The 18666-nt window shown below is 43.6% G+C and overlaps 1 protein-coding gene across 2 annotated transcripts in view; it reads left to right on the top strand.

Moving 5' to 3' along the window:
- Positions 1–18666, top strand: part of WWOX (WW domain containing oxidoreductase) — a 929603-nt gene that overhangs the window by 44700 nt on the left and 866237 nt on the right. For both annotated transcript variants that reach the window (XM_032389774.1, XM_032389775.1), the window contains one exon: positions 3346–3452. In XM_032389774.1, the coding sequence (XP_032245665.1) occupies positions 3346–3452 (107 nt within the window). The remainder of the gene's footprint in view (positions 1–3345; positions 3453–18666) is intronic.

Genomic DNA, 18666 nt, shown 5'->3' with positions numbered 1-18666 from the left:
ATTCAAAACCGCTGTGAGCCCTGTCTTTGCAGGATCTCAATAATTATTCATTGTTAAAAAAGGAAGTCAGAGGGCCATCAATGTTGTTTGAAACAACTTGGATTGTTTTGCAGTAGTCCAGAATTGTAGCCTATGAACAACCTATACGACCCTGGCAGGTATTTGTTGAATCCCACTGGGTGTTAGTCCCATGGGACACAGGGATCAAAAAGGCACAGATTCTAAGGAGTTTATATTTGAACTTTTAAATTCAATAGATGGAGCCTCGGGGTCAGCCTGGCCCTGCATTGTCTCCATGCCCTCTCGGCCCCTTAAAAAGATGGTTGCGGGGCGCCTGGGTGGCTCAGATGGTTAGGCGTCTGCCTTCGGCTCAGGTCATGATCTCCAGGTCTTGGGATCGAGCCCCACATCAGGCTTCCGGCTGGCTCAGCAGGGAGCCTGCTTCTCCTCTCTCGCTCTGCCTCTCCCCCTGCTTGTGTGCTCTCTGTCTCTTGCTCTCAAATGAATAAATAAAATCTTTAAAAAAAAAAAATAAAAAAATAAAAAGATGGTTGCTAACGAATGACCAAGCATTGTGTCCGCCATCTTTCCCAACATCATTTTTTTTTTTTCTTTTTCTATCCTCTGATGAAAATGTGATGAAAAATATTATTGATAATTGCTCTGACCTGGACATTTCACAGGGACACAGAGTCCACCATCTCAACAAGATCTTCTGGGAGTGCAGGTGAAGTCATTTTTGGCCACTTCACGTTCCCTCCATATGGCCGTCAGCATTTCATTAGTCTGATTGATGTAGCACATCAGTCAGCAAGATTTCGTCCTATGCCTGTCCCCATCCACCCCAGCTGGGCTACAAAACCTGGTGTTTTACTTCTTTCTCTTTCCCCAAATGACGTAGGTACCTTTTGCCACTGGTGGTAAGTGGTGTAATTGGCATCACGGATCAAAATTAGCAAATTTCAGGTTATTGTGTTCTTGCCTCAAGAAGATACAGCTTCAACCTGCTTTCATTACATACACCAAGGAGGTTGCAAACTGATGTAGATGTTAAGTATTTCAGATTGGAATTCCTTTGGGCATCATGTTAGCATCAGATTCAAGTATAGGATGTTGTCCTTAGATATAATGGTAAAGTGAATATCTCGGGTTATAGAACTTGGCATAATCTGAAAAATAACTCAAGTTATCTCAACAGTGAAGTTCACGTGTGTTCCAGAGCCAATATTCACACAAATGGAATGGTGGGTCTTGTAGCTAATTTCTTCAAATTCTGGTTGATATTAAAGCCAGTCAGCTCTTGGGTTGCTGCTGGGAGCAGATCGAGGAGAGATTGTTAACTTTTCAGTTGTAATGACTGGGCTGTATTTGATAGATCATACAAGTCACAGAGGAGACACAGGAACTTTACACCAAAGATTTTGGAAAGAATGGGAATTAACACTTGTTTTCCACCTACTTTTGTTATATTAGGCTCTTAGTGTAAGTTAACTACTTACTCCTCATTTTAAGAAAAGATCTCTGAGTTTCTGATGGGGTTAAAGGCATAGTCCACAGCTTATAAATAGCTAGAGCTGGGGTCAACATTGGTATGTCAAACTCCTGAGTTTGAGTTTCCCACTCTGATCTGTGCTGCCTTCCCCCGAGAGCTAGTTTATATAAATAGACTGGCCTCCATGAAGATTAGATATATGGAAGATATGAATGAGTGAACTTTGCTGGACTCTTTCACATGGCAATCTCCGTAAGATAATGGTACTCTGATTTTGCGTACATATAAACAGTATCTTGGAAACAGTCATCTGCGGTCGTTTGACATGGCTTTGGCTGAATCACATTGCTGCTCCCTCTAGTAGGACTGATTGGTTTGTTGTTTGGTGCACTCGTGTGGTCTTCCATGCAGCTTACAAGAGGTGCCTGAGAGCAGTGGTGTAGGCTTTAGGCTCTGGAATTAGACTTTATAAGAGTTCTAGTTGTTCCACATTCTTGCCAGTGTTTGGTCTGGTCATTTTAATGTTTAGCCATTGTAGTAATGGGAATGTAGTAGTATCTAATTGAATCTTTTTAATTTTATTATTATTTTTTTAATCTCATTGTATCTTTACACTTCCCTAATGACTAAAGAGTTTGAGGCTTATAAAATAGTTGAGTTTTTTTTTGCTTTTTCTATTATGTGGAAGAATTTTTGGAAGATAGGTGTTTTTATTTTCTTAAATGTTTGGTAGCCTTTCTGTTCAAAACATGGATCCAGAGTTTTCATTTTGAGGCTTTTCTTTAAATATATAGAATTTTTCCTAGATTATGCATTGTTATTATCAACAGAGTAATTCTATGTATTCCAAAATTTGCAAGCTATTATTGTTATCATTTCGATTTTTCCATAAACTTACCTTTGTGTTACTCTTTGTTACTTTCTGCACCTCCAGATTTCGAGGGTCGTTTTCCTCCTGCTTGAAGAGCATCCTTGAATGTCTCCTCTAGGCCAGATCTGGCCATAGATGGTGACATAGCCTCTCAGCTTTTCGTTTGTCTTGTTTGGTTTGTTTAAAAATTTGTTAACCTTTACTTTTGAAGAATACCTTCACTGGGCATGGCAGCACCAAAGCTGGCTCATCTCTCTTGGCTTTCCCGCTTTTCCAGGTCCCCAAATCCTCAGTCAGTGTCCCTCTGATGCCTTCAAGGGTGTGTGCATGTGTGTGCATGTGTGTTGTTTGGTCCAGCTCTTCTAATTGTTCTCAGTGGGAGGGTGGGTGTAAGGACCCCAGGCTGCCATTTTTGGATGCGTGTAGCACAGTGCAGAGTGCATTGTCCAGAATATAATAAAAATGTTGTATGTTTGTTTTCCTTTGCAGGTCTGTTTTTTCTTATTATAATGAGTGTGAACTCTTCAAGGGCAGTGGCCATGTCTGAGTCTTTATACATCCTTATTCTTTATATTTAACACAGAATCTTCTCATTAGGCGGTTGTTATATATGGTGGACTGTGCTGTGAGCTCTCCTATGGTTTGTCCTACGCCTTGGGGATGGTGTGTTCCTGGGCTGGGTTTTCTCAACCTCAACAGTGTTGACACTTCAGGCCAGATGATTCTTTGTTGTGCGCACTGTCCTGTGCTTTGTAGGGTATTTTGTAGCACGCCTGACCTTTACACACTAGAGGCCAGTAGCACCCTGTCCCCCGTCGTGACCACTGAAAATGTCTCTAGACATTTGCAGCTGTCTACCAGGGGACAGATTGCCTCTGGCTGAGAGCCGCTGGGCCAATGTGCGCAGTGCTCAATAAAGGCCCTTCGGGTGAGTCAGTGTTTGCATTGTGTCTTCTAATGTTGACTTTCCTTTAAACCATAGGGTTTGAAACTGCCAAGTCTTTTGCCCTCCATGGTGCACACGTGATCCTTGCCTGTAGGAATGTGACAAGGGCCAATGAAGCTGTGTCACAGATTTTAGGAGAATGGGTAAGTAAGCCCTTGACCATTTTTTTTTTTTTAATTGTCAAATACACATGCTGGGATAAACACATGGAGGTTTTAGTGCAGTGCATAAAGTTTATTGCTCTTCAAATAACGTTTTCTTTATTTTTGAAGTCCTATTCGCTGTGTTTATTTTATGAATGGAAGGACAGGCAAGCCTGTATCCATACATTGTTTATGGTTCATTGTCAATGTCATCTGCTTTATTAGTCAGAGGTTTGAGAATGTTCACTCATTCCTCTCATTTACTGAGAAAATAAAATGTGGTTAACGCCCATGCATACAGCTAAGAGTTTGTTATGCTAATGGTTTTTAAGATTGGAAGGGGGTGGGCTTTAACCCTCTGTTTTTTACTTTTCGCTTTTCTCTCTCTGCGTGGATGTTGGTGCTGATACGTTGGTGCACAAACATTTATCGAAGGCCTGCAGTACTCTTGAGGCTGAGGATGTAGCATATCAAACAGAACAAAATCCCTGCCCTCCCTTGGGCTTACTGTCTAGGTACAGAGAAATGGACCATAAGGGATAATTTGATTTAATATTTAACACCCTGCCGGATTGTTATAAATGCAATGAAGCACAGTGAAGCAGAGAGAGGGATGAACAGTTACAGTGTGGGCTATTTTAGTTTGGGTACTTAGCAGAGAACTCTCTGAATTGGTGACATTTGATATAAGACTTGAATGAAGTGAAGTAGCAAGCTGCGTCAGTGTCGGGGACATGCTTTCTAAGTGGTGGGAACAGCATGTGCCAAGGCACAGAAGTAGGAGTGTGCCTGGAGGATTCAGGATCAGCAGGGAGGCCAGTGTGGCTGGAGCCAGATGGCAGGGGCAGAGGTGACAGAGGTGCTGTGGGGGTGTCCCTGCGGCCCCAGAGCCAGTGAGGAAGAAGACAGCAGGGGTTTGAGCTGGAGAGTGGCACATGTGGGTCACTTCTGTAGCGTGATCCCTGGGCTTTGGCGTGAAGTATAGGCTGTGTTCGTTTATTTGCTTGTCAGTCACACGTTTATGACGTGTACTCCGTCATGGGTACTGGGGGCTATCCTGTCTCTGTACAGCTTTCACCCCAAAGTGGAAGTCAGATTTAACCAAAGAAATCAGTGTGAACCTGAAATGCTGGTACTGGGTACTAGGAAGTATGTAGTACTCCCAAACGGTGAATAAGGCCTGGAGGTGGGGGACGTCTGGAGTCTCTGAGAAGGAAGCGACCTGAGGGAGGATGGAGAAGGTCAGACTGGGCAGAGGGAGTGGCCTGTGTGCGCATCCCTGGGAGGAGGAAGGGAAAGAGGAGGAGGAGACCCTCGTGTGGCTGTGAGCAGAGCATAAAGGGGGTTGGACAGTCCTTCCCAACGCTGTCTTTGTTTTCTTCTTCTTCTTTTTTAAAGATTTAATTATTTGAGAGAGAGAGAGAGAGAGAGAGAGAGAGAGAGCAGGAGGGGCAGAGTGAGGGACAGAGAGAATCCAAAGCAGACTCCATGCTGAATGCAGATCCCGACCGGGGGCTTGATCTCAGGATCCTGAGATCACGACCTGCGCCGAAACCAAGAGTCAGACGTGCCACCCAGGCTCCCCCCATCCTTTTAAAAAATTTTTTATTTTTTTAATTAAAGATGTCTTCGTTTTCTGAACACTGTGGAAGATTTCTTGCCATTGGAAGAAACAGACCATGATTCCTTTAGGACAGTGTCTGGTGTTCTAGGCTAAAAAGTTATTAAAGTTAAGAAAAGGAAGATTTGTTTCTGCTTTTTTACAGTATATTTCAAATGAAATATTTCAAATTCAGTATATTTCAAATGAACCCTTGTCTTGAGTTCTCTGAATTCTTTGAGTTAAATTGAAAAAAAAAATACAGGGCCCATTTTCTTTTGATGATCTTAGTATCTCTGTAATGCTTAAGTAATAGCCTGTATTAGGTGAGGTAGTAATCACCTTCAGAGATGTACAAGGCGGACAGATGGTAACATGTGCATAGGGTCTGAATCTTCACACAGGTCTGGGAAGGTAGAAAATAAAAAGCGAAAGTCCCTCCCAGTCCTTCTCTTGGAAGGTAAATATTATTAACCATTTCTTGTATATTCTAGCAAACATACGCATGCTGTTACATACTTTGAATTTTTTCACTTAATACCATTAGGAGATCTTTTCTTATCAGTGCATATAGGTCCACCTCGTTTTTTCACTGCGATATAATCCCCATCATGTGCTTATGCCCCAACTTATCTGAGCAGTGTCCCTTTTGGTGGACTTTGAGGTTGTGTTGTTTTGCTATTCCGAGTGATGCTCTCTTAAAGTTCAGTCTCTTGTATTTTCACCCAAAATTGGGTCTAAACTGTCCTGCAGTGAGCATTCTTCATATATACCTTCATGAGTGACATAGGGCAGAATCTTAGCAGTGGACCCATTGATTCAAAGGGTCTTTGTATTTAAAATCTTGGTAGCAGCTTCCCAGTAGTCATCTGGTGGGATCGTAGTGGGTTTCTATCCCCACTGTCAACGAGGAAGACGACCGTTATCTAGCAACAGATAGTGTCAAACCTGTACCATTTTGCCCATCTAGTGTTAGACTTAGACTGGACAAAATGGAATTCAGTGGCCCTAGTGATAATGTAAGAGCCATATTGTACGATGATAGGAATATTTAAACCAGTCTTGGAAGGTAATACTAAAACATAAATGTTTATGCATTTTAAAAATTATCTTCTTTCTTCCTTATGTACGAGCACAGGTACATCTCTGTTTAACCCATTATCACCATTGTTTGATGCAGAGAGGCAGCAAGTCTTGGGTGTTCCCTGTTTCCCTGTGGGGCCTTAGCGAGCCTTTCAGTCTGTTTTGTGTCTCCCATTTCCTCACCTCTGACAAAGAAGGTTGAATAGCATGAGCATAAAGACCCACCATTTAGTTTCTCTTCCTTGCATTTGAAGCCGTACTTGGGTGTCTGGGAGTCAGTTTCAGATGACACAGTGCACCCTTGCCTACTTTCATCCTACAGTATCAGTCACTTGATGTCGCCTGGCCAGCCGTGCTCCCAGAGAAAGAGTTACCCCAAAATACTCGCTGTCAGACACATGAGTAAAGGAAACGGGAACAATAACAAAACTAATACTCGCATGGCATTTCAAACATTTAAATCAAATTTTGTAGGTTGAGACTAATCTCTTTATCATGTCTCATCTCTTTGCTTCTTCCCTGTGAGCACCGTTCTACCATTTCCTCAGCCCCCTTGACTATGATTGTGGAAGCTCAGGTCTGGTGCCCAAAGCCGGTTCATGTTGTCGCACTGTCCACAGAGTGTGAGGTGTCTGCAAACCTGCCTTCGTGATCTGCATGAGCCCCCTCACTACCCCACCGTCAGGGAGTGCTGGGCTGGCTTCCTGCAGGCCCTTCCCTACCTCATCTCTGTGCAGGCGCTTAATCTGGCACATCATTAAATACCCCCTTCTTGTGTTTCTTAAGGTCAATTTGATTGACTCCAGTTTTTCCAGCTGCTAGCCAGCTTGAGCATGTTCATACTTTATCTGGGATGAATCCTGTCGGTAGCAGAGCCAGGAAGGTACTGCAGCATATCGGCGCCTCACGGGAGACTTGAAATGATCCAGAGTTTTTTGTTGCAGCAAAAGTGCTCTCCGAAGTCTGTGGGCTGTTTGGCTCAGCGTTGGCTTGCATGTGCCAGGGCTCGGTGGGCATTCTCAGCTTGGCTCTGGAGATGGAGTTCATGCCTCCTTCCCCAACTTGTTCTTTCCTGCCTGGTCTTTGCTTCCCTGCCTTCACGGCTCTTTCTAGAATTGCCGTGTTCCAGAACCTTCATGTCTGCCTCCAAGCCGGTGGGACATTATTCTCACGGTCACCATGGGGCATCTCACAACCACCCTTTAGTGAGTCCCTGTCATGTGCTGTGTCCCAGGTGAGGCACTTTATATCCCTGTTCAGGAGATGCAAAACCCTGGTTTCCTCCTTTTTACAGAAGAGCCAAGGGAGGGCCCAGAAGGGTGAAAGGACGTCCCAGAGTCCCACATCTGATAAGCCTGGAGGCAGGTTTCTGGCACAGTTTGTCCATCTGGCCTCCAAACCCAAAGTCTGTCTACTTCATGGCCGGCTTGTCTACCACATTCGGCATCACGCATGTTCGTGACCTTTCAGGCTTTGCTTTCAGAATTGCTAGATGCTATCTGAGGGATTAATTTCAGGATTAACCCTAATTTCTCACAGGGAGCAACACTGATGTACCTTATTGTTCTAAGCAATCCCTTTTCATTCAAGACATCCTTTAGAGTTCTCAAACCAGTTTTGGGGGATCTAGCTATTTAGTAAAATACAACTTAAATGAAAACACATTCCATATGGAATTATATTAAAAGCCTATATGTAATTATGACTACTAATAATTATTTCATGGGAAGATGCCCTCCTGCTGAGATGTTTTGGTTGCTTCAAAGTTAGTAATAAGAATTGAAAACAATTAAAATTGGATAACATGGACAATAGAGAAGTAAACTACCCTCTTAAAAGGCCAATCGATTTAGCATAATTTAAAAAGGAGGGACAGGAGGGAGGCCCATCATTCCCCATTTGTATTTAAATGAAGTATCTCTGGAACTGGGGTTCAGTACCTGTGTTGTTAAGCAGTCCTCCTTAGGAGGATGTGATCTACCTCATTCGTGTCCTTAAGTGGATTACGGACTAGTGTCCCCTCCCTCTAAGACAAGAACCTGATTTTTCCCTAGGTATGCCAAGGAGCCCATATGGCTGGCTGAGTAGGAAGTTTACTTTCCTCTTTTCAGGATCAGGTTGATTCTCTTTCATTTAGCAGCACTGTCAGGCTGTTAAGATTCCATGTAAGTTCTCTACGTTTGGGACACTGATAGATTTGTCTGAGTCCCCGCTGTGCTGTGTGGTTGATATTTTCCTTTCCTCAGTAAGTATTTATCCAAGGCAAGTTTTGTTGCTGTGTTTATGGAGGTATGGCCCGTCCTACTCTCCATCCTGAAATCTGAGGACTCCAGGGGGATCGTATGCAAAGAACAATAGTTGATCAGGTATCAAAATGCACTTTATAAACAGCTACAACAAGACTCCAGCAACTCAATGTTGAGCTCTTAGAAGGCCTAAGGGGGGCTCCCGCTTCCTCTCTGTTCTCTCACCTTGTTACCGTTCCTGATTTTTAGATTCTTAAAACTTGGGAACTAAAGCTTCTGGTCCTGGGGAGCAAGGAGGTTGAATAGAACTAAAGCAGCTGGGCCTCTGGTCACCTGCCTACCTACCAGTTGTGTACAGGATAAAAAGGGGTGGGGCCATGGCTGGGGTTGCTGGGGGGGGGGGTCAAAAGAGTGGGGGAGGCCAGCCTGCCTCCCATGTGCCAGGCTCTTACTCAATCTGCTTATCATGTAAGAGACTCCACATATAGGGGCTGCACATTAGTGAAACATGGGGCCCAATGAATGTTCAGAAGCTCTAGCATCTACTAGAGATGGAGATAACCAACCGGGTGGGCAAAAGTGGCCTGGCCTGAGAAGAGGGGCTGATGGCCCTCCCTTGGAGTTATTATGTGACCCACTCCTGATTCCTCAGAATGTGGCTTGGAGCTGTTCCCCTATCATAAGGGAGGAGTGACTCAACTGTGTTTAGTTTGGTGAGAAGCTTTGGTCCCCAAGGAAGACTTCAAGCCCATGCTTTTCTAACTTATGTTTTTAATTGGCCTAGACTTCAGGTCTTCCTAGAGACTGCTTAGGATGACATGCTCTTGGCCAGGAGAATGCAGCAGGGATCCAGCTCAGCTGCTCTCGTTTTCTCATGGGTATTTTAGCCAAGATTCCCAAGAGGTCTAGAGAAGGCAGGCTGGGTGGTTTTCACGATGCCTCCTGGGCAGATGTCCCTTGGTGGGGCAGATCATGTCCAGCTGATGACCACTGCTATAAAATATGCTTTGTTATAATGGCGAAGCTTAGAAGCAAATACATCCTATGACCTTGGGTGAGTTTCTTCTCCAACCATGGTGTCTTTATCTGTAAAATCCAAATAATAATATCTATGCCAGGAGACCTAAGTAGCTGTGAGTATTAAATGCATTGACCATATGTATGTGTAGTATTTAATATGTTGCTGGGGGTAGATTGAGTATTCAATTCAATTTTATCTGCTGCTATTAATAATAATAATAATAATTTATTTGTACACGAAGGTACAAGTAATGCTTACTCTTCTTAACCTGTCCAAGTGGCTGCAAGAGGAGCTGTAGGGAGGATGTTTATCAGCATGATTCAGATGGAGTTGCAATGAATTCTTTCTCTGTCTTCCTGTGTCTGGACTCTTACATTTTATTAGATGTGTATTTAGTTTGTTGATTAGTATTTTCCAGTGTAGCTCATATTAGCACTCAACTGTCATTTGAAAAGCCATCTTAATTATTTATGAGATTGCTTTTTCTTTTGTATTTACAAAGAAATACACTTTGCATATATTTAGGAAAGATGATTAAGGGATCAGTCATCAGGAACAGCTAGCGATGGCTTATACCAGAATGGTTATTGAGAAAGCAGGGAGATGAGGGGTAAAAAGAAAAGATTTATTAGTCAGAGGTAATGGGATATGCATGTGTTAGGGAGAGCGCATGCCCGGTTGATTGTAACCACGCAATTTGATGTTGGCGGGACTGAAGTGTCATAATTATTCCCGTCTTCGATAGAGTTGATACCGGGGCTGTTTATCTCGTTGGAGGGAAGGCATGTGGAAAGCTAATGGTATCACATCGTATTGCAGCCTCACTGATAAGCATTGGAAATAGTGGTTTTAGTAGCATTTGCACATACAGAGGACTGGGTACCAACCAATGTATTAGGCACATGGGTTTGACACTTTGCTGTGCTTTGAATAGACACCAGCACCCTGTGTTTTCGTGACATGATATTAAGAGTGTTGGGGTGGGATGCCAAGCAATAAATGGCTTCCACTTTTAAGGACCACTGGAGAAATCCAGCTACTGTTAAGCACCCTCAAATGTACTCAGTGGCTTTATGATCTGGTGTAGCTTTGGCATTTGTGGGAATTTCCCCTTTGAGAATGGAAGCTTTAATCCCTTAATTTGACTTATAGATCAGAGGCCTTAGGTGAATGCCTTCTTTTATGCAGTGTGTGAGTGGTGAGTGTTGTGGGGAGGCAAGCAGCACGTGATGTGCCTGCCTGAGCTGGTGACTTGGCTCGGGGAAGATGATCATCATTCAGCGCATTGCGAGTTATAGGGCACATCCCCATTGTTTTGAATGATCTTCAGCTAAACGAAAAATATAAAAACTATTAATATTATTAATAGTTGTAGATTATTGGGAAAAATTCATCTTAAATCAGCTGCTAGATTGGTTCCTCATTTCTTTGCTTTAAAAATTGTTTTTATGTGTAGTATTGGATTTTCAATAAATAAAGTATGATATAAATAAGTCTGCGAACAAGCAAAAACTATATAAACCGCTTGCTTAAATCAATAAGCACACGCACACACACACAAAGGTAAAGATAAAGTTCTAGAGTTCCCCCTTAGGACACTTCCGTTTTCAAAATGTCACGTTATTATTATCCCTTGCAGATGGGGTTGGGTATTCTTATTTGTCTCTCTGTAAGGCACGATGGATGCTTAGCATTTAGCAATGAAATATCTGTTACGTGTTAAACCCATTTTGCAGATGAGGCATTGGATGCTAGCTGGGGCCAAAAGGCTTGCCTAAGCTCACCTAGCTGGGAGCTATGGGTTGGATCTTGGGTATGAAGCCATATTTGCCTGGCTCCAAAGCCATCTCGTCACCTAATCCAAAACTCCTGGTGTGTGTTGTGTAAAAAGACTGGCCTCTCTTTTTAAAAGTTGTAGCCAGAGATTGTATTCATAGAAGTTTGCGTGTTTATATGCGAATGTTTCTCTGTTCATGATAACGAGGGCCCCCTGTGATTCCCCAGGAAAGAGAGCTTCCTGGGTCCCTTTTGGTAATTTGGTGGAGCTGATGAAACTCACCTCACCAAATTCCCTCTCCTTCCCAGACTTCCACTTCAAGTGGTGTATGGAGTATTTACTGTTCTACTTGAGTTGCTTATTTGACCTTTCTTGTCACAGGCTCAGGAAAGATTCTTCATTAGATAATAAATTATGCATCCCCCTCATGGACATAATTATTGCTATAATATTCTGAGTTTTCTCTTTCTCCAGAATGCCCCAGACTTGTGCCTGGTCCTGTCCTTCAAGTTTTCCATTTCATTTCTCATTCTGAACATTTTGCATTGATGTAGTCTTGGGTGCTATTCATTGTTCTTTGATCACTCTCTCTGTGTCTTCGTTTTGCGTTTTTTTTTTTCCTCTGACCACCGCTCTTGAACTGAATCTTTCAAACTTTATATCCATTGTAACCTTTGTATAACGAGGGCTGTGATTAACTGTGGGGTTTTTAAAGAGTGGAAATCAAGCATAGGTGGCTAGCTCCAAACCATCACTCCCAATCATGTGAAACCCAAAGCAGATGCATCCTTTCATTAATACGGGGTCCCCTGAGTTCTTATTAAGCAATTTTGACATAGTTTGAAGAGACGGATTTCATCTTGAGATGGTGTTCAGCCAATGGCTCAAAGGCCTGCTTCTGGCCACTAGGCATTTAGGCTCCATTACTTAAGAGGGAAAAAACATGCTAGAGACTGTTTTTCATATTTATTATGGGGCATTTACAGAGAGTTTCATACATTGCAGGTGTTAGATTAAACAGAGAGGAGAAACAGTAAAACCTCTTACCCAAGGACAGATGCAGAGATACAGTGTAAAGGGGGCAGCCAGTCTCAGAGTGGGGCGGCGCACACTGTAATGGGCTAGGGTTTATTTCAAGTATATATTTAAAATAGACTAATATTCAATTTATAATTTTTAATTTATAGGCTATTTTAAATTTAATTTATAAATTTAATTTTTTTTTTTTTTTAAGATTTTATTTATTTATTTGAAGAGAGAGACATAGCGAGAGAGGGAACACAAGCAGGGGGAGTGGCAGAGGGAGAAGCAGGCTTCCGCCGAGCAGGGAGCCCGATGCGGGGCTCGATCCCAGGACCCTGGGATCACGACCTGAGTCGAAGGCAGACGCTTAACGACTGAGCCACCCAGGTGCCCTATAAATTTAATTTTTAATTTATAGAATAATTTTTAATTATAATTTATAGGGAGGCAGCCCAGTGGAGTAAAGGGAACCTCAGCTTTGGAGTCGTATAGACTCAGGATTGTATCATGGTTCCCACACATGCTCACTGGGTATCCTTGGGCAAATTTGGTAATGTCTTTGAACCTTGGTTTATTGACCTGCGGAATGGTGCTAATAATTGTTCTCAGTCATGGTGAGGGATGAAGTAAAATAACACGTATTGTGATCTTGTGATGTATGATAGGAAACACACATTTGGTCTTCCTCCCTGTGTTTGGGGTGAGCTCCTAGAGGTGTCTTTTGTTATGTGAATGAGTTGAGTTCTAGACCCCACCCAAGGATGTGGGCTGGTTTCTGGTGGAGCCCACTGTGTGATTAGAGGGTTGGAACTTCCCGTCCCACCGCCTGACCTCTGGGGAGGGGAGAGGGGTTGGAGATCAGGTTCAGTTATCAATGACCAGTGCCTTAATCAATCATGCCTACATAATGAGGCCTCTGTAAAAACCCAAAAAGGAGAGGTTTCATAAAGCTTCTGGGTTGGTGAGCACCTGGGGATCCTCGAGAGTGGTGCCCCTGGAGAGGGAAGCATGTGCTCGTTGTCACACACCTTGCCCTCTGCTTCTTTTCTATCTGGCTCTGCCTGAGTTCTATCTTTTTATAATAAATGGCGACCTAGTGAGTCAAATGTTCTGGGTTCAACGAACTGCTCAGGGTCTCAGGAGGCGCAATAATTCTCTTGTACCGAATGTAGCACACACGGTAAAGACTCAGAAAATGGTAGCTTCAGGAGAGACTGACTTGTTCAAATATCCCTAAATTAAACAAATACTCTGAGAAATCTTGTTGGAAAATGACTTTTTTTTTTTTTTTTTAAATAAATGGTCAGAGTCCTAGGACATAGCCAAGCCTGTCTTTATCTTCCTATCGATGTGTCAGTTAATATTCAGATGAGCTAAGGACCAGGGGTTTCCTCCCATCCCCAGGGGTGGAGAGGTGGCTGTCCACCTTCCTGGTGCCGGTGGTACAGAGCTGGCCGGCCTTTCGCAGAGCCTGGGCTTGGTGAGGGAGAGAAGTGGAGAAAAACCAAATCTGTGACCCCAGGGCACTCATCGGGCACTTGTGCCCGCTGCTTAGTCAGCCAGGGGGTGCAGATGTGACTGGCTTTTGGAGACCCCTAAAAAATGAATCGTCACAGGTATCCACGGTGGTTTTAAAATCTATCCATTGATTCTTTGATACTCTTCTTCTTAGGAGGTGGAGCCTGATTCTCCTCCCCTTGAATGTGGGCTGTACTTAGTGATAAACTTAATGAATACCATGTGGCAGAAATGAGGGACTAGGACTTCAGGGAGGGTCATAAAAGGCATGAGGCTTCCTCCTTGCTTGCTGTCCTGGATCACTCCCTCTGGGGGAGGCCAGCTGCCTTGTGTTGTGAAGACACTCAGGCATCCCTCTGGAGAGGCCCATGTGAGGAGGCACCCAGGCTTCCCACCCAGAGCCCCATGAGTGAGCCTTCTTGGAAACCTCCAGACTCGTCAAGCCTGCAGGTGACTTCTGGCTGTCAGATTGACAGCGACCTCATGAAAGAGCTTGAGTTAGACCCACTCAAGATTCCTGACCTGTAGAAACTTGGTGAGGTTACCATTCTAAACCACAGGCTTTGGGGAAGTGTGTTGCATAGCAATGGATAACATCCACGTGGGCCATGACTTCAAGGGCAGAAGGATCTCTGGAGAGGAACTGGGCAATGAGTTCAGAGGACAAGACCTGAACACTCGCCCAGTGATTGCTTCCAAATGCAAGTTCTTAGGGTGGTGTCAACTGTCCAGTCATCTCGTTTGACCTCTTTCCGATGTGCAGACCATTCACACAGCCTCCCTGAGCAGAGATCGTCCAACTTTGGCTTGTACTCTTCCAGTGATGGGTAATCTCCTCCCTCCCCAGGCAACCCTCCTATTTCTGTGCACCTCTCAATTACAGAGTTCTCTCTCATATTGAAGGCAGCATCTTTCACCGAGCGTCTCCTACCCACCGGCCTTGGTCCTGTCTTCCGAGTTTCCCTGGGCTGCCTTCTCATCAGAATCTGCCTGATGCCCACATCTCTCAAATTCCCTAAATAATAAATCAAAAGTTATTGAAGACATCGGGTTACTAAAAGTTGGCGGTCAGGCTGGCCCCTCTCCTCGCTCTGCAACCTCTGTCCTCTTTTATTACTGGAGTCTCGGATGCGCCTGGTAAGGCTTGGCAGCTGGGGAGAGCTCCGTCTGTTCCAGCATCCTTTAGCGGGCAGCAGATGCGGAGCCCAGACCTGCTTTGCCTTCCATGGAGTTAATGAATCAGTGTGAATGAAGTGCACAGTCTCCTTTTAAATGACTAAAGAACACTGCACTCATTTACCCTGCAATTCTCAGAGTCTAATTGTTCCAACTACAATGTGATCTGTAAACTGGGTAGCTGGGAGAAACTTCAATGCATCTTTGTAATGGCTTTGTTGTTGTTTATTGAGAGGGACTAATTAACTTTGATTATTGCACTAATATTGTGGCACTTTGACAGCCTTTCAGATTTATGACTCTGGGAAAATAAACAAATGAAATGCAGGTGCTGGAGCAGAAAGAATAAGTTATTACTGAACTTTAATTACTTGGAATGTGTAGCCAGGAGAGAATTAGTTGATGAATTACAGGATGCTTAAAATCTACATAAAATTGTAAGCAATATGAAGACAAAAATGAAGGGGGGGGTGGGAGGGTGCTATTTTTTTAAGGCAGGAAGGGAGAGAACACATCTGTAATGGTCTTAGTAGTGTTTCATTGATTAATCCTGGTGGTTTCCAATGTTGCAGAAACTTCCAAGGGCCACTCAAACCCCTTTCCTGACCCAGAGCTGCTTTAACTACAGAGTCACCATTGAATTTGTTTGAAATGTAAATTCTTGGGCCCCACCCCAAGACCTAAGGGATCAGAGTTTCTAGACAAGGGGCCCAGCAATCTGTGTTTTGCAGTCGCTCCAGGAGATTCTGATTCACTCAAAAATTGAGAAGCACCCCTCTACAATTCTCAGGCTGTTTGATTGATTGATTGATTGATTGAGTGATTTTTTTTTTTTTTTATTATAAGAGGGCAGGGGCAGATTTTTATCTTTGCTTACAAAATTAGATGTTCTCACAACCTAGTTTGCTAACTAGCCCAAAGATTTTCAGACTTTTTTTTTTTTTAAATAGTACAAATATTTATTAAATACTTGTGCTTGGTATAGTGGGTGATAAAAGACAGTTTAGAATATTGTCATTACCGTAATCACTGGGTACTAACATGGGTTACAGTACCCAGTGAGCATGGTAAGAATGGTACTTTTAGGACTCGTGAGAGATGCTTTCCCCAGGTGCTTCAAAGCAAGATCCTTGAAGAAGGAGCTATTGGCAGGCTGTAGTTGGCTGAGATGGTGGGGGCACATTCCAGTGCAAGGAAGAGCATGAGCAGAGGGGAGGGGGAATAGTCAGGTTTGGATGCAATGTCAGGGAAGAGGCCAGAAGTTGCCATTTGAAGCCATATCGTCAGGACTTTGGATTCAGTTCTCCTAGGAGAATGGGCTTTATTCTCTCCGTCCTGACAGCCATTGAAGGATCCAAGTGGGCATGATGTAGGTCCACACATGGTGATGCAGTAAGTTGGATGCTCAGACTGAATAGAGAGGGGAGCATTGAGGCCAGAGACCCCGTTAGCCAAGCCCTAGGTCAGCAGGGCTCAAGTGGCAGCCGTGAGCCGCAAAGGATGAGACTGATGCTCACTATACTTGCTTATTTCCTGACATTCAAAGAATGCTTTTAAATCCATCAGCTTAGTCCCAAAGGATAAAAATAATCATCCCTTCCAATGTCTTCTGCTCTGAGAACCTTTAACAAATTGTGGGCGGAAATCGTCCTCATTCTTAGAAACTCTGTGAAAATAGAGAGAAACGTGTTTACTTATCTGCAGTCCTCTCTCAAGAGTAGGGTGATCAGACAATTTATTGTTCAAATCCGGACATGCTGAGAGCCAGAGGAGGGGCTCTTAATAATTATGCTGGGAGAGCAGGCATAAGCAAGGAAGGAAACTGTCAAGTGTGAGCAGCCTACTTAGGAACACGATTTCCTGAGTGAAGGTCACCCCTGCATGGCCGGCTTGGCTAGACTCAATACGGAAGGGTAGGCCCAGCTTCTGATGGGGCCAGTGTGAGCGTCACGCTGGCCTTAGTCCCTATAGTTCTGGGTTGTCTCCTGTTAGCACTTTCCCTTTCAAGATGCTGCTGCCGCCACTCTCCCAAAAGCTCGGCCAGCCTCCTGCCCAAGCCCGTCCCTGTTTCTTGGACCGTTGGAAATGTGAGTGCGACTCCCAGATCTTCTGTTGTCAGGCCGTCTGCTCAGTTTTTATTTCAGAGACCCTTCCTTTCATCTTACTTATCCCACTGTTTGGAACCTTCTGATCGCCCCTCGTAGGGATAGTGGTGGGTATTTGAGGAGTAGACTGAGCCAGACCCTTTCACGAGGCAGATCTACCCAGAATGCCATTTAGAAATAAGTAGTGGTCATTTTATAACTGCATTTGTTTGGGATGGTTCACAGCTTGCCTGGACTATAAATGTGGAGAGCTGAGAGCTAGTTAAAAGTGTATTTTCGGCTCTGGGTAAATTTGCATTATTGGTGGATGCCAGTGATCTTAGTTGTATTATAGGCTTGAGCCGCTGATTATGGCATCCTTGCAGACCTGCCAACACAGATGGTTTTGGGGAGACATCAAAGAAGAACAGAACTAATTCTACATTACTTTCAAGTATATGTTTCAAGTGTATGTTAAAAATAAAGTTCTTCGTGGTCATGTATAACCCGCTAGGTTTTGCATGATTCTTTTAGCCATTACTTTTAGGGGATACAGCAAAGATGTGAGCCACTTCGTGCAAGAATAACATAATGAGAAATTCAGACGTGAATTAGTGAAGCTCTTTGTCTTTTTAGGGACAATTATGAATTAACAGATCACATTTGGGTGTACTGTGTTTATAAAATGGTAGAATTTTAGGATTGGAAAGGACTTTCTGAGAACAGCCAGTTTAACTCCTTAAACACTTGACAGATAGGAAAACAGGCCCAGAGAGGGTAACTGGCCAGTCCGATGTTCCTTAGGCAGTTGTGCCTTCTTTTGAGACATATTATCATGCTGTCCTCCCGCCTATTGTTATATATATATAAGAGAGCATAGAATTGCCCGTAAGACAGGAATATAAGGACCTAACACTTAATGCTCAGTTGGGTGGTTTGCTTGATTCTCTTCCTTATTTTTATGATAATAATAATGATGATAATGGTAGTTAACATTGTGTGCCTGTCACTGTGCAAAACACTTGAAATCCTTAATTCAGCTCATCTTTATAGCAGACCTGTTGGGTAGGTAATATTATGAATCCTGTTTTCAGAAGAGGATATGAGGCACAGGGAAGTTTAGGACCTTGTCCGAGCTCACACAGCACATAAGCAGCAGAGACGAAATGCTAGGGGAGACAGGAACCGTGCCTGTTTTATTCTTCTTTGTATTGCCCCAGCCTGTAGCCTAGTGCCTCATTAGTCGGAGGGATTTAGACGTATTTATGGAATGAATGACTGGGAATGCAACCGGGTTGACAGTTGGGCCTTTCTGGTTATAACCTAAGCAGCAGCATCCCGTCACTGTGGGAAGGGACGGTTTGGTTGTTTGTTTTTGGAGACTAGGCCAGCAGAAGGTGCAAGCAACCAGATTATTTTTCTGAAGTGTTGAGCTGGGCCAATTGATTTTCACTTTGATGCTACTGTGGTGCCTTCAGTTCTTCAGCTGCCTTGTCGCTAGTTAAGGAAGGACTCGTTGTTTATGGGACGTTATGTTAAGCATATTGCAGTTCCAGTTCTCTGAAATTCACGGATCCTGATTTGGGAAATCTCAGTCAACCAGCTTCTCTAGCCTTTCTGGAGCAGTGGGAGTTGGCTGCAGTGAGGACCGGACTTCTAAATGAACTCTATTCTGAAGCACAGGAG

The sequence above is a fragment of the Phoca vitulina genome, unplaced genomic scaffold (genome assembly GCF_004348235.1).
Source record: "Phoca vitulina isolate PV1807 unplaced genomic scaffold, GSC_HSeal_1.0 scaffold56, whole genome shotgun sequence".
In the NCBI taxonomy this organism is placed as follows: domain Eukaryota; kingdom Metazoa; phylum Chordata; class Mammalia; order Carnivora; family Phocidae; genus Phoca; species Phoca vitulina.
Note: the sequence above shows the minus strand (reverse complement) of the source record. Positions and strands in the feature narration are given on the sequence as shown.